Here is a 14,641-nt window from a genome sequence, read left to right on the forward strand (position 1 = left end):
TTATTTATTTGTTAACACATATTTACAAGTTGAATAAATAAATCTTAAACTGGGAATAAAATTACTGCATATTTATATTGCGTTTAATTATAAATTAACTAAATGCGTAAAACAAATCTAAAAAAAAGGGCTCATAAACCCTTTTCTAGTTCGGATATCCGAACTAAGGTCTATAGACTAAACGGCTTCGTCACGGATTAGAAGGTATGCTGCAGCTGTGGCGGACTGGTGGCGTCCACGTTCTGAAAGTGACCCGTCTCCGCCTCGAAGAGCACCTGCTGGATGCGCAGCTTGGCCACGGACCTCGAGTAGGAGTCGGTGATGTTGCGCAGCTGGGAGGCGATGCTCTGGCCGAAGATCATCAGTTCATCATCGCTGGCTGGCTCGCATCCGGTTGGGTTGTACTTCATTTTTCGTTGTGCTGGCGGGCCGGGTTGATGGAGGGAGGGATGTGGAGCAAACGGAGGAGGATTCATATGCTGCGGCTGCCGGGGCTGGTGCTGTGGCTCCTCCACCATGCAATCGTCAATAATGAGCTCAGATTTGCCCCGGCCAGTCCTTTCACTGGCCACGCTTATGAGGCAGTTGCTTTCTGCTGCCTTTTCCTGGGTATCCTGCTCATGGTGCTCTGATTCTTCGACCCCAGTCTCAGTCGTCGCTGCTGTTTCATCCTCCTCTTCCTCCTCCTCCAGGGCATCTTCGCTCATGCTGATATCGGCAGTGGTGTTGAAGAGCATCTTCACTGAAGGCACCATAGCTTCTGATTTGATAGGTGTCTGCGGAGCACTTCCATTCTTGTTCTTGGACTGGAAGAACCAACTTAAACAAAGAAGAGCAAGAAATATTATGGATATCCCACCTTTTTGCTGTGGGAAAGGGACACGGATCGCAGAAAGGAATCAGCCAGCTTGAACCAGAACAATTTTGGCTCGTAGCTCCGGCCCAGCTCCTTCTCCCGCATCCATATGCGCAGCTCCTTGGAGTAGACGGTGCGAACGCTCTTTATCTTTAGTTTAATGTCCACCACGGTCAGTTGGGGGATCTTCAAGGCACGGATTATCGCCCCATAAGCCTCTTCTCGGGATTCTCGGTTCTTGTATGTGTCCAGCAGTGAGTTGTAGAGGCACGGCTGACGGCGGTAGGCCTCCAGAAACTCCGTGATTGGAATCTTGGTGTCGTTCAACTTCGACATGGCCAAGTCCTGTCTGGTTTCCAAATCCCGTTCGGTCCCCAAGAAGAAAACAACTTTGATAAACAACAAAATTTTTGTTTACTATGGATTAGTGAGGCAGCTCACAAGAAGAGTTCTCTAAAAACCATAACGCGTTTTACCGATAGTTTTATATAATTGTTGAATTTCTTTGGTATTAATTTACATTTTTTTTTAATTTAATTTTATAAAACATATATTTATGTTATATATTTTATGTAAAGAAATTTAAAAAACAGTTTTGTTTCATTAATTCATTTATTGATTCAAAATAAGCTTCGGCTTCGGTATTTTAACAGTATTTTTTACATTTTTGGCAAAATAATACGACATTCCAGCTTTCATAAGGATCCAAAAGGAAAAACACAAAAAATGGACAAAAATCTAAAAAAAAATTTTTGTCTCGGGATTTTGACGCAGAATGGTAGCAAATCGATCCAGAAATCAATTAAAACTATCCGCTTGAGAATCGGATGAGAATTGGGGAAGATATAGACATCGCAGTGGGCCCTATAGGGAAAACTGCATTTTTAAGGGATCCCATCAGGAAAAATGGACAAAAAATCTAAAAAATATTTTGTCTCGGAATTTTGGTGCAGAATGGTAGCAAATCGATCTAGAAATCGATTAAAACTATCCGCTTGAGAATCGGATGAGAATTGGGGAAGATATAGACATCGCAGTGGGCCCTATAGGGAAAACTGCATTTTTAAGGGATCCCATCAGGAAAAATGGACAAAAAATCTAATAAATATTTTGTCTCTGGATTTTGATGCAGAATGGTGGCAAATCGATCCAGAAATCGATTAAAACTATCCGCTTGAGAATCGGATGAGAATTGGGGAAGATATAGACGTCGCAGTGGGCCCTATAGGGAAAACAGCATTTTTAAGGGATCCCATCAGGAAAAATGGACAAAAAATCTAATAAATATTTTGTCTCGGGATTTTTATGCAGAATGGTGGCAAATCGATCCAGAAATCGATTAAAACTATCCGCTTGAGAATCGGATAAGAATTGGGAAAGATATAGACATCGCAGTGGGCCCTATAGGGAAAACAGCATTTTTAAGGGATCCCATCAGGAAAAATGGACAAAAAATCTAATAAATATTTTGTCTCGGGATTTTGATGCAGAATGGTAGTAAATCGATCCAGAAATCGATTAAAACTATCCGCTTGAGAATCGGATGAGAATTGGGGAAGATATAGCCATCGCAGTGGACCATATAGGGGACTTCATCCTATAGATGCCATATAACTGAACTATCGGAAATAACCCACCTTTTTTGTTTTTAAGTTAAAATGTGGGAAGTTCCTACAGATTTCCGACTTACCAAATTTCATAAGGATCTGTCGACTATATCTTTTAGCTGCCATATAACTGAACTATCGGATAAAGTATTTGGTATTTTGTAAAAATACCAATTCTCGTATTTTTCGAAAATAAAAACTTGGGACTTTTGTTTAAGTTTTTTATTATAAATAATGGGTTTTAAATAAAAATTCGAGTAAGCATCGGCAATCTATATGCGGGATGCCGCTATGAATCAGGTGAAATTAATATAACCGGCCTGTGTTATATGTCAAAAAATACCAAATAAAAAGGTAATAAACGGTCTTATTTTTTACCAAGCGATCGTGCATTTAAAAGTTTCATTTTAATGAATTTGTTTAATTAATTTAATAAGTTAATTTCATCAAAACATTAGTTTAATTAGTAATTTATATAAATTTATTTTAACTAAGGATAAATACTAAACCTGGTTGCATAAAAATATTCAAATGGATTATTTTCTGAATTAACGTTTGCAATTATTTAGGGTTTTTGAAAATATGTTTTTTATTGAAATAGTTTGTTTTTAAAAATCTAGTAGACCACAAATTAGTAAAATTGAATATTTGACATCTAATATTTTACCGGCACCCGAGGCCAGTGTGACCCGTTTTAGCACAAAAAAACGGCTAGAATTGAGGGGAAATAGCTAAAGTGCCAACACTATCAAGAGCAGCAGGCACTTTTCAGCAGCTACTCCGTGCACGTGTGAGATCCGAGATCCGATCCGATTCCGTTCCGTTCCCCTCCGAGCCGTTGGTTGCACTTAAATCCGCGATTGCGATTCCTGAGCGCAACACCTTTTTATTTATTTATTATTAACACCCATTTGCAGGTGAGTTTCCGTTATTCGCCCACTCCGTGGAAAATTCAATAATGTGCGCAGCGCCATACACATGCAATTTCGCGTTTCTCAGACACTGTGTGTGTGTGTGCTGGTGTAGGTGTTTGTCTGTGTGTGTTGTAACGTGGAGACGCGTGCGAGAGGCCGAAAGAGAGGCAAGATCTTGACGATCGGCACTTCTTTCTATCAGTTTTTCGCAATTTCACTGCATTTCTTTTTGGATTCCACCACCCCCCGCCCCCCGCATCAATGCAGTTCCTTGCCCACGAGGGTATCCAACAGTGAATCATCCATTCATGCATCCCGAACTAGTCCGCACGGCAACAGTGCGTGAAACGGGTAGACAGTGCGAAAGAGAGGGGCCAATGGCAATGGCAATGGGGAGGGGGGTTAAAGGGGGGAGGCACAGTGGAGAGCGCAGGCAGCACAGTGGAAATTTTTTAGTTTTTGCTGACGCTATCTAATTTTAAAATTGAGTTCAAAAACTTTTGTTGAAACAGTTGTGTGTGCAGCTGTCTGAGTGTGTGTGTGTGTGTGAACATCTGGTCTGGTACCGTAAGGAGGGCGCCTAAAAGCATGCACTGCCTGGGCAGTCAGGTGGTGGCCTTGATCCTAGGACCAGTGCTGCCCATCAATATTTTTACCGCCAAAAAAAAGGGGATTTTTTTTATAAGGGATTTTGAGGAATTAAACTAAAAAATTAAGTAAAGTTCTTTGTAATCTTAAAGATAAGTATTTTTTTTTTTTTTTATTTCCTTGAAAGATAAGCAACCAGCTGTGGTAGCAGCTCAGCTTTCGAAATTCTTAGTAATATTTGTTTGATTTTCCGAAACAAACACCCAAGTTCTATGGAAACTATAGAATAGTTGGCGGTTCCAATGTCAGTTTTTTTCGGAGAGGCAGGGCACAGTATATCGTACAATATTGAATTAAAATCTACAAACAGAGAATACAAAAAAAAAAAACCTGGATCTGATCTCATCCGATTCCTTGTCCATATCTTACAGCCGGAAACCATGCCATCCGATGCCAAGAAGCGCGATGCGCAGCGCAAGAAGGATGCACGCAACAAGAAGATCCAACAGATACCATCTACAAAGAAGACCAACGGCACCACCAACGGCCAGCCTCTGGACCGTGAAATGACCGAGGAGGAGAAGCTGTGCGCCAAACTGGAGGAGGAGGCCAGGATCAGTGCAGAGGCTAGATCCTGTACCGGATCGTTGGCGGTTCATCCGCGTTCCCGTGACGTTAAGATCGCCAACTTTTCGATAACGTTCTTTGGATCGGAACTGCTGCAGGACACCATGCTGGAGCTGAACTGCGGCCGGCGCTACGGTCTGATCGGACTCAACGGATGCGGAAAATCATCGCTGCTGTCAGTGCTCGGTGGACGAGAGGTGCCCATTCCCCCGCATATCGACATCTTCCATTTGACGCGCGAAATCCCGGCCAGCTCGAAGAGCGCCCTCCAGTGCGTCATGGAGGTGGACGAGGAGCGCATTAAGCTAGAGAAACTGGCCGAGGAGCTGGCCATGAGCGACGAGGACGACGCCCAGGAGCAGCTCATCGATATCTACGAGCGACTCGATGACATGTCCGCCGACCAGGCAGAGGCCAAGGCGGCCCGCATTCTCCACGGTCTCGGATTCGACAAGGCCATGCAACAGAAACAAGCCAAGGACTTTTCAGGTTAGTAACCAGTCTCTAGATTCTCGAGAGGATTCTAACCAGTGGTGTGCTCTCTTTCCAGGTGGTTGGCGTATGAGAATCGCCCTCGCCCGTGCCCTGTTCGTGAAGCCGCATCTGCTGCTCCTCGACGAACCGACCAACCACTTGGATCTGGACGCCTGTGTGTGGCTGGAGGAGGAGCTGAAGGAGTACAAGCGCATCCTTGTGCTCATTTCGCACTCGCAGGACTTCCTCAACGGCGTCTGCACGAACATCATCCACCTGACGGGCAAGCGACTGAAGTACTACACCGGCAACTACGAGGCCTTCGTGCGCACCCGCATGGAGCTGCTGGAGAACCAGATGAAGCAGTACAACTGGGAGCAGGATCAGATCGCCCACATGAAGAACTACATCGCCCGGTTCGGTCACGGTTCGGCCAAGCTGGCCCGTCAGGCCCAGTCCAAGGAGAAGACTCTGGCCAAGATGGTGGCCCAGGGACTCACCGAGAAGGTATCCGACGACAAGGTCCTCAACTTTTACTTCCCCTCCTGCGGCAAAGTGCCGCCGCCAGTTATCATGGTGCAGGTGAGATCGAGATCCCGTCTCTGGTGTACCAAAAGTCTTCCATTTCCCTAATCCTTGGACATTCCAGAATGTTAATTTCCGATACAACGATGAAACGCCTTGGATCTACAAGAATCTAGAGTTCGGTATCGATCTGGACACACGTCTAGCCCTGGTGGGACCCAACGGTGCCGGCAAATCCACGCTCCTGAAGCTGCTGTATGGCGATTTGGTGCCCACCTCCGGAATGATTCGCAAGAATTCGCATCTGCGCATCGCCCGCTACCATCAGCACTTGCACGAGCTGCTCGATCTGGACGCCAGTCCGCTGGAGTACATGATGCGCGCCTTCCCCGACGTCAAGGAGAAGGAGGAGATGCGCAAGATCATCGGCCGGTACGGTCTGACAGGTCGGCAGCAGGTCTGCCCCATTCGCCAGCTCTCCGATGGACAGCGTTGCCGGGTCGTGTTCGCCTGGCTGGCCTGGCAGGTGCCCCATCTGCTGCTCCTCGACGAACCTACCAATCACTTGGACATGGAGACTATCGATGCCCTGGCCGATGCGATCAATGACTTTGATGGCGGTATGGTTCTTGTTAGTCACGATTTCCGTTTGATTAACCAGGTAAGGATAGGTTTTTCTTTAAAGAGTCCTTGGAATTAATGTATATCTGTGTTCCTAGGTGGCTGAGGAGATTTGGGTGTGCGAGAAGGAGACGGTTACCAAGTGGAAGGGCGGTATTCTCACCTACAAGGATCATCTGAAGAGCAAGATTGTCTCCGAGAACGAGAAGAAGGCCAAGGCGGGAAAGTAGAAAGGCGCTTGGAAATGTTTAGTTACGTCGTAGATACATGTGAATCCCAAACCACACACACCATACACACCATACACACCATATACACCTGCATACACACTAGGAACACCCCCTTAAAAACAGACATTCTGGCCACCACACTTTTCTCTTTAAAAATCCACATCGAGTGATGTTATCCCCCCGATACAATATTTTTCGAAATTAGTCTTGAGTTTAAATCGTGAGAGGATTCTCCTCATCCTGCCCCCCCCCCCCCTTCCGCCCACTCCTTACACACACACAGACAAGACCAACCCAATACCAATACACAAATTTTTAGCTGAATTTTTTTGCTTTTATGTGTCGAATTAAATATTAAATAAAAATTATAAATATATATATATATATATATATATATATAGTTATCAAAATGGATTATGAAAAACAACAACAACAAACCAACAACAACAACTACAAAAAACTGCTTGTGATCTTGCGCTTATGTAATTTCGTTTAATTTCTTCGCTAGGTTTCATATAAAAAAAAATAATTAAAGTTTAAAAAAAAAAAACAATATATATATATAAAAAGAAGTATATTTTATTTTTTTTTGTAATTTATTTACGCCTTAACTATATACACTAAATATATTAATTAAAGATTATATACATATAAATATTACCACAAAACCACAGAGTATGTAATTTAGAGTCAAAAAATCGAAGAATATATAGGTATATATAACTGCCCAGCCAGATCCGATCCGTGATTCTTAATTATTGGAATTATATATTTTGTTCAAGCCACGGATTAGAAAGGAACAGAGATATGGGTATTAATTGAAATATTTTACAAAAACAAAAAAAGAAAAAAGAAAAACGGATATTATAGGTTATTAAATAATTAATTACAAATTGTGTGTGCGTGTGTGTAAGCGAATCCACTTGATTGTTTATATTAAAAATAACAACAACAACAACACAACCAACTATATACAATAAATGTTAATTTAGGCCGATTTTAAGCTGAAAAAATGAGAAAAATGAGAAAACATGCAGCCAGTATCCCAAGTATCGTGTTAAATAGCCAACTTAATTGAGAATTTGCTTTGAGAAAAGTTGCTTGACAAGGTAAATAAACGAATTAACTGACCAACTCGGTATTTTTAATCAGTATCCCCCCCCGGATCATTATCTTTAGCCTTTATTTTTTATTGTACATTTTTTTTTTTTCAAATCTGCATGTGCTTTTAGAATGCGCTCCTTAAATACTTTCACTTTCTTGTGTTTCCGTGTAGGCACGTTCAAAGGTTAGTGGTAGACTTGGTTACTCTTACAGCGATAGTTACATGTGTGTGTCTAGTAACTCTTCGATAGATCCGCGTGCATCGTCTTCAGTAGCTGCCGCTCCGCAGCGCTCAGGGCACCGAACTCGGCGCCAAAATCGCGCAACAGATGCTTCAGGTCGTACATCTTGCGCTCCACCCAGGCGGACGCTATCTCCGCCAGGGCGTACTGCTGCTGCTCGGGCACATAGGCGCCCGGCCGCTGGCCCGAGTCGTCGTCCTCCAGGGACGACGCACTGGGACGCGCCCCAAACTCGATCACGGCCAGGCCGTAGTAGTACTCGATCAGTTTGATGTGGGCGGGCGACTGGCGGGCGGGCGGCAGATTGAGATGCACCAGCAGCAGCAGGCGGAGCACTTCCACGCGCCGGAGCAGGTCCCCGTACATCCGGGCACCCCGCCGCTCGTAAATATTGTCCACAATGTCGTCGTAGTGCTGCAGGGCGCTGCGGAAGTCGCCTCTTTGGCTGCTCGTCTCGGCACTCGTCTCCAGGTCGTGGATCTGGTGGGCCGGCGATGCCAGGCTGCTGGTGGCCTCCAGTTGCGGCTCCAACTGGCGCAGCTCCCGGAAAATGGCCGCATTAAAGACGCCTCCGTCGAGGGCCTTTTCGGTCGCTCGCTGGTAGCAGTGCAGGGCTCCCTCGCGGAAGCCCGAGTGCCAGGTGCGCTGGTTCAGCCGTCCGCTCTCGTTGTGCGCCCGCAGAAAGGAGCGAGCTGCCCGCAAGTATGCCTCCGCCTCGCGCTGCGAGGAGCCGCCATAGGATTCGCACTTTGCGTAGCCAATGTGACACATGGCGGCGTACTGATGGATGCCCGACTCCTCGAAGCTGTACGCCAGCCGCTGGAAGTCCGCCTGAACATCACCGGCACTGGGTGCAAAGCGTCTGCAATAAGATGCCAATCACCGGATGGATTCTCACTCTCCAGCTATGATTCATGCCGATACTCACTTGAAGAAACCGGCGCGCTCAAACTTCTTGATTTTACTGGAGGCCCTTAGATATTGCTCAATCAGATTCCTTGGATAGTGATCGAGCTGCTGGCTGGCTGACGAACTAGGATTCTGGTGGGGATTGGCGGCCTCCGTGCCAGTCGACGAGGACGTCGAGGAGGCGGTGAAGGAGCCGATACCAGCCAGACTGGTGCTGCTGCGGAGTTTGTCCATCCCATCCGGCTAAAGCATTAGCAGCTATTACTTTGTTGCAATCACTCTAGGTGTGCATATTTCTTTGCTTTTGTTGTGGAACTCGTCATGGGCCAAAAACAAAAACAGATTTTCTTGCAGCAACAGTGTTGGAAAACACTATAGTGTTGTTAATGGGGAAAAAGTTGGTATTTTTTTTTTTTTGAGTAATTTATTTTTATTAAAAACCTATCAACTTCAGATTAATTAATTAATCTTAGCAGATTATAAAACATATATTTTAAATAATTATTTTAATACTACATAATATCTAATAATAGTATTTTTTTATTTGTTTTGCAGCTTTTTAAAAGAAATGGTAGCTGGTCACACTAAACAGCACAGATACAGCGCAAAAACATCGCAAAATTTGGAGGCAGCGCATTTAACCCACGATTCGCCGCTAAAAACCCGGAAAAAACAGGAATAAAAGGCCAAAACTAAGCTGAGATATTAGCCAGCGACACAAAATGGCAATTGCCGAGCATGACAACGTATTCATCTTTGTGCCCAATCTGATTGGTGAGTGATATAGTGTGTTTTTGTAATGTTTTCGTTGTTCTATTGTTGTGTTTATCACGTAAACAAATCGAATATGTTGCCGTTTATGAAACATAGTAGTGATCTGGGCTAATTGGATTAGCAGCGATGGCGATGGCAACCTGTGAAATGCGAAGGTGCAACGAAGAAGTTCAGGGGCACAACACCTTGCTGCCACCTTGTTCTCTTCAATGTCAACCAACCGTCCCTCTGGCCCACACTTCTGAACAGTGGCGGGATCCAAGGGGGATTTAAGAGGATTAAAATACCTTACATGTTCTTTATATATTTAAGTAATTTAAATATTAAATGTTTTAATTTGAAGGATAATCTCTTAATTTTAATTTTAATATAAAACTTAATTAAACCTGAAGATAAGATAGGTCCCCACACTCCATAGATATATATTACCACCTGCCTAAAAGGTCTTCCTTGAACTGTTTTCAAATCCCTCTTTATCCCTTCTGTAGACCCCCTTGAAAATATTTTCCGACTACACCCTTGCAGCTACCGTATTTCATAGTCATGTTGATGTTTGATTTTCATTGCTTTTCCAGGCTATGCACGCATCGTTCTGGCCCTGATCGCCTTCTGGTTCATGTCCACCAACTATGTGATCTCCGGCTGGTGTTACGTAACCTCTGCCTTGCTGGACGCCGTCGATGGACACGCGGCCCGGGCCTTCAACCAAAGTGAGTACTCCACCCGAGAAGCCGTACTCTGTGGCACCCCACCCCCCCACTGGCACACACTCGATGATGAGCCGGGTAATCCAATCAAATCAGCACGCTTGTCATTAAATTAAGGCCCGAACTTTGCCCGCTACGACGCACACATTTGAAGAAGCACCTGGCGCTCGTTATCTGCCGATATTTATTCAATGACACGCCCCGAAAGTCCAATATGGTCATGGCTGGATAGCCAAAGCAATAATGATATTAAAATTCTAAAAATAACCATACCTGCACTTAGAATGACTCACTCATAGCTTGTTCCTTTCGTTCCAGGCACTCGCTTTGGTGCCATGCTGGACCAGTTGACCGATCGCTGTGGCACCACCGGCCTCCTGGTGACTCTGGCCTACTTCTACCCCAAGTACATGTTCTGGTTCCAGCTGTCCATTGCCATTGATGTCGCCTGTCACTGGCTCTTCATGCAAACGTATGTCGTCTTCCCCTCGAACTTTCAAGGATTTTCACTTAACTATCGACTATTACCTTTCCAGGAGTGTGGTGGTGGGACGCAGCTCGCACAAGGTCAATGAGAACTTCATAATGCGGCTGTACTACCAGAAGGACATCCTCACGTTCATGTGCTGCGTCAACGAACTGTTCTACGTGTGCTTGTACCTTTTGCATTTCACCTACGGACCGCTGAGTGAGTATTCCCTTAATCCTGATGAGAATTTTGTCAAAACTATGACTTCATCCACTTTGCAGTATTCGGCGCCTCGCTGTTTAAGATTCTCGCCTTCCTCACGGGTCCGTTCGCCGTGCTCAAGGCTCTGATCTCGGTGATGCACGCCTACGTGGCGGGCATCGATCTGGCTGCCGTGGATGTGCGCGAGCGCCAGGAGAAGCGTCAGAAATCGGAGATTCCGGTGGCTGGCAAGAAATTGGAGTAAACTCAGATCTTCCAGACCCACCACTCCTTTAGCTTAATGAAGCGAAACTACTCTTGATTCCAACAAACAAAATGAAAGAAACCAAAAACGATGAACAGATGAGATATATCTCGGTCAAGCAACTAATCCGTAGTAGAATTTTAATTAATTTTATGCGATATTGCAATATTGTTGACTTTATTTTGTATTTTTAGTTAGACGGGGCTGCGAAACCCCATAATTTGTATTTAATAACTTTTTTTTTTGGATTTAAATTGAAATTCAAGCGTAGTCATAGCTGTTGCATATTTATTTGCCTTTAGTTAAACGTAATTTACAAATTTTTGTGACGCTTACACCATTATATTATACATATATACGTGACTGTATATGTTTTAGATATATACAGGCCGATTTCCAGGAGTTATCTCATTTTGTATACCTTTGGTTCGATTAAATATTAAAGATTAACAACCTCCCAGCACTCTTCTCAGTGTAAACTAATGTATTTCTAATCGTAAGTCTAAAAGAATGTAATTGGAGACCTGCAAGAAATATACGAACTTGGATGTTAGATGATTTAAGAAAATATTAAGAGATATATGTATATTATATTCTAATCAAGTCAGCGTAGAACTGGCGAACGTAGTCAAAATTACCGATGAAAAGTTGGAATAAATAAATGTGGTTTTATGTGCAAATAAATTAATTGTTTGCTAATTTCTTGACCGAATTTGGGTCTTTTTTATATATTTTCTGTGACTCCTTTATAGCTTTAACTTTATTTTATATTTAAATTTCGCGCTCAATGATGTTTTTCCGATATTTTTGGTATTTTTTTTTTCGGCAGCCCTGGCTTAAGACCGGCTGATACTTTCATGCAGCCCTGAACTTTTACACAACATAAACATTCGCCAAAAAAAAGAAAACAGAAGCGAGCGGCAGGAGATAATCTGACCGCGGCCGGATGTGGACCATACAAAGCCATCGAAGCCACCAACTCCACGATGAAGGTCCTCAGGCGCCTCGGCACCCTTATGCGCTATACCGTCGCCTATGCGGCGCTTACACACTGCACATTCGAGTACATCGGTGACTTTGTCCTGGTGAGCGGTTTTTGGGAATAATTTCTGGCTCATTAACCTTTATAACTATTCGTTATAGTGCAAGGGACCCTCAATGGAGCCCACACTGTCCTCGGACAATGTTCTGGTCACCGAGCGGCTGTCGAAACACTGGCGCGCCTACAAACCCGGCGATATTGTGATCGCCATTTCGCCCATCAATGCCGGCCAATACATTTGCAAGCGTATCGTGGCCGTGGCCGGCGACCAGGTGCTCACCCAGAATCCGCATCCCATCGAGGTCGAGTACAGTATGGACCCGAAAAAACCAAAGCCGATCATGACGAAGGACTATGTGCCGCGTGGCCACGTCTGGATCGAGGGCGACAACAAGGGGAACAGCTCAGACTCGCGTTACTACGGTCCCATTCCGGTTGGCCTCATCCGGAGCCGAGTTCTTTGCCGGATATGGCCGCTAACCGAAGTTTCTAACCTCTAGGGGCGCTTTATTCGGAAAACATGAACTGCCTTGAGCGGATTTAACGCTTCACCAAGGACCTCGTAGGTCCTCTTTTTTTTTCTATAAATTAATTTCATCTGATTTCGATGTTTGTGGCCATTGTCGGTTGTAAGAGCATACAAAAGTCGTGTCAGCTACGTTATTGCCAAATAAATATTTATTTTATTTATGGATAAATAAAAATCTTGGATTTAAAATAGTTCTCCCGTTTCGCATGAATTCCCATTCCCAAAAATAAAGATTTGTAAACATTTGGCAGTTGAAGAAATCAGATCTGTTTATGTTTTCATAATAAAATGCTGTGCCAGCTTAAATTACTTTATTCTGAAGAGCTCAAGGGATTATACATATATATATTCCTTTATTGTAAAGTGTTTAAGTAAAAAAGTTGTTTTAAATTAAAGTTTTAATAATAACTTTCAATAATATTAAAATACTAAGAAAACCATTCAGTATTTATTAGAAAAAAAGACTAAAGCCGTGCATGACATGACATGTCGTGTTTTGGTCCAACACTGAGCCCTCGATTGATATAAAACGTTATTATTAAATATATTTTAAATAAATTATAAGCAAAGCTTATGTCTATACAATTTGTCTATACAATTTAAATTAAAATATCATCAAAACCATTCTGTATTTAGTAAAAAAAAAAAATTAAAACCGTGCTAGAAATGACATGTGCTTTTTTTCCAGCATTCTTTGTGCTTTTTCCAACACTGCAGTCCTCGATTGATGTACGAGGCGCGAATAACTTTCTTATACATTTTAAATAATTTATAAAGAATGCATACGTTTATAAAATTTTAATTAAAATATTATCAAAACGATTTAGTAGAAAAGAAATTAAGACCGTGCTAAAGCACGTGCTTTTTTTCAACACTGTTTTTTTATAACACTGTTTTGCAGCCCTCGATTGATGTACGACGCGCGTTTGCAGCCCTTTTTTTAAACTCTGGAGAGGAAGCGCACTTGGACGGAGAACGATGTTCAAACAAATTGTTGGAATGGAAACTTCCGAGGCTTTGCATCTCTGTTTAAATTGGATGGAAAACCACCAGGTCTGGGCTACAATCGGCGCATCAACTGTCATGGTTCTGGGATCTGAGCTTGTCTGTTGGATCTGGAGGAAAATAAGGAAAACGCCAGAACCAGAACCAGCTCCATTTGAGCTGGCCATCTTCAACGAGCTGGGCGAGGACTGTATAACGAAGCACTACCACTTCGATCGATTGCGTGTGCCGAAGGAGAAACAGGATTGCGGCAATCCCTATTGCAGCTCGCTTCAAAAGCAAAAGATTTTGAACCGGATCGATGCAGCGGTATATTCCGTAGATGTAGCCATTTTTGCGTTCACATCCGTGGTCATGACGAATGCGTTACAACGAGCATTAAGCCGAAACGCATGTGTTCGTATAATCACCCATGCCAAGGCAGCAGATTCGCAACCCTTCAAAACGTTGCGCCATTTTGGGGTTCAGGTGCGCGTACCCCAAAACCCGTTAAACTCCAATGCCCTAATGCACCACAAGTTCTTTGTGGTGGACGCCGCGTCCCGAGTGATGGCCGTCCAGAAAAGCCGGGGATTTAGCCATCATCGTCCTTTCGTAACAACGTTCGCTACCGGCTCCATAAACTGGACAATGGAGGGCTTTGGCGGCAACCGGGAGAACTGCCTCATCAGCTACGACGCAGAAAATGCCGAGATCTTTCAGGCGGAGTTTAATCGCCTGTGGGAAATCTCCACCGATCCTCTAACCATATATGAAGTCGAAGAAGTTTGGTAATGGACTTGGAAAGATTTGTCCTCAAAAATGAACAACTTTGGAGCCAATCTTCTGTAAAAACTCACATATTAATAAAACAAAGAAATAATTTTTTGTAAATGGTTTTTATTTATGTACAATATTTATTTAAATTTTAGCATTTAAATCTTTGATTTTTGAAGAAGTTTTAGGCAACTTC

At 43.5% G+C, this 14,641-nt stretch overlaps 6 protein-coding genes across 6 annotated transcripts; 4 read left to right on the plus strand and 2 right to left on the minus strand.

The window, feature by feature from the left end:
- Positions 1-61: 61 nt before the first annotated feature.
- LOC108120096 (uncharacterized) lies at positions 62-1,291 on the minus strand. Its single transcript, XM_017233599.3, has 2 exons — positions 860-1,291; positions 62-806 (listed from the first exon to the last, which is right to left on the minus strand). Exons 1-2 carry the CDS (start codon positions 1,190-1,192, stop codon positions 198-200), a joined length of 942 nt encoding a protein of 313 aa, XP_017089088.2. The 5' UTR covers positions 1,193-1,291; the 3' UTR covers positions 62-197.
- Positions 1,292-3,205: 1,914 nt separating this feature from the next.
- Positions 3,206-7,110, plus strand: LOC108134154 (ATP-binding cassette sub-family F member 2). The gene is made up of 5 exons (XM_017254364.3): positions 3,206-3,380; positions 4,397-5,081; positions 5,143-5,648; positions 5,716-6,252; positions 6,311-7,110. Exons 2-5 carry the CDS (start codon positions 4,406-4,408, stop codon positions 6,440-6,442), a joined length of 1,851 nt encoding a protein of 616 aa, XP_017109853.1. The 5' UTR covers positions 3,206-3,380; positions 4,397-4,405; the 3' UTR covers positions 6,443-7,110.
- A 496-nt stretch (positions 7,111-7,606) lies between these two features.
- Hap40 (Huntingtin-associated protein 40 kDa) lies at positions 7,607-9,064 on the minus strand. Its single transcript, XM_017254360.2, has 2 exons — positions 8,717-9,064; positions 7,607-8,650 (listed from the first exon to the last, which is right to left on the minus strand). Exons 1-2 carry the CDS (start codon positions 8,929-8,931, stop codon positions 7,780-7,782), a joined length of 1,086 nt encoding a protein of 361 aa, XP_017109849.2. The 5' UTR covers positions 8,932-9,064; the 3' UTR covers positions 7,607-7,779.
- A 206-nt stretch (positions 9,065-9,270) lies between these two features.
- On the plus strand, positions 9,271-11,801 carry Pis (phosphatidylinositol synthase). Its single transcript, XM_017254365.3, has 5 exons — positions 9,271-9,471; positions 10,047-10,181; positions 10,497-10,650; positions 10,715-10,866; positions 10,929-11,801. The coding sequence occupies exons 1-5, from the start codon at positions 9,420-9,422 to the stop codon at positions 11,111-11,113; spliced, it is 678 nt and encodes a 225-aa protein (XP_017109854.1). The 5' UTR covers positions 9,271-9,419; the 3' UTR covers positions 11,114-11,801.
- A 159-nt stretch (positions 11,802-11,960) lies between these two features.
- Positions 11,961-12,887, plus strand: LOC108134157 (mitochondrial inner membrane protease subunit 1). The gene is made up of 2 exons (XM_017254366.3): positions 11,961-12,198; positions 12,257-12,887. Exons 1-2 carry the CDS (start codon positions 12,100-12,102, stop codon positions 12,653-12,655), a joined length of 498 nt encoding a protein of 165 aa, XP_017109855.2. The 5' UTR covers positions 11,961-12,099; the 3' UTR covers positions 12,656-12,887.
- An 880-nt stretch (positions 12,888-13,767) lies between these two features.
- On the plus strand, positions 13,768-14,463 carry LOC108134152 (mitochondrial cardiolipin hydrolase-like). The gene has a single exon (XM_017254363.2). It carries the CDS (start codon positions 13,768-13,770, stop codon positions 14,461-14,463), a length of 696 nt encoding a protein of 231 aa, XP_017109852.2.
- The last annotated feature ends 178 nt before the right edge of the window (positions 14,464-14,641 follow it).

The sequence above is a fragment of the Drosophila bipectinata genome, chromosome XL (genome assembly GCF_030179905.1).
Source record: "Drosophila bipectinata strain 14024-0381.07 chromosome XL, DbipHiC1v2, whole genome shotgun sequence".
NCBI classification, from domain to species: domain Eukaryota; kingdom Metazoa; phylum Arthropoda; class Insecta; order Diptera; family Drosophilidae; genus Drosophila; species Drosophila bipectinata.

Coding starts and splice junctions, on each gene's coding strand:
- LOC108120096 (XM_017233599.3), bottom strand. CDS start 1,192: ATGTCGAAGTTGAACGACACCAAGATTCCAATCACGGAGTTTCTGGAG. Junction 807..859: donor CCCTTTCCCACAGCAAAAAG/GTGGGATATCCA, acceptor TGGTTCTTCCAG/TCCAAGAACAAGAATGGAAG.
- LOC108134154 (XM_017254364.3), top strand. CDS start 4,406: ATGCCATCCGATGCCAAGAAGCGCGATGCGCAGCGCAAGAAGGATGCA. Junction 5,649..5,715: donor CGCCAGTTATCATGGTGCAG/GTGAGATCGAGA, acceptor TGGACATTCCAG/AATGTTAATTTCCGATACAA. Junction 6,253..6,310: donor ATTTCCGTTTGATTAACCAG/GTAAGGATAGGT, acceptor CTGTGTTCCTAG/GTGGCTGAGGAGATTTGGGT.
- Hap40 (XM_017254360.2), bottom strand. CDS start 8,931: ATGGACAAACTCCGCAGCAGCACCAGTCTGGCTGGTATCGGCTCCTTC. Junction 8,651..8,716: donor GAGCGCGCCGGTTTCTTCAA/GTGAGTATCGGC, acceptor ATCTTATTGCAG/ACGCTTTGCACCCAGTGCCG.
- Pis (XM_017254365.3), top strand. CDS start 9,420: ATGGCAATTGCCGAGCATGACAACGTATTCATCTTTGTGCCCAATCTG. Junction 9,472..10,046: donor CTTTGTGCCCAATCTGATTG/GTGAGTGATATA, acceptor TTGCTTTTCCAG/GCTATGCACGCATCGTTCTG. Junction 10,651..10,714: donor CACTGGCTCTTCATGCAAAC/GTATGTCGTCTT, acceptor TTACCTTTCCAG/GAGTGTGGTGGTGGGACGCA.
- LOC108134157 (XM_017254366.3), top strand. CDS start 12,100: ATGAAGGTCCTCAGGCGCCTCGGCACCCTTATGCGCTATACCGTCGCC. Junction 12,199..12,256: donor ACATCGGTGACTTTGTCCTG/GTGAGCGGTTTT, acceptor TATTCGTTATAG/TGCAAGGGACCCTCAATGGA.
- LOC108134152 (XM_017254363.2), top strand. CDS start 13,768: ATGGTTCTGGGATCTGAGCTTGTCTGTTGGATCTGGAGGAAAATAAGG.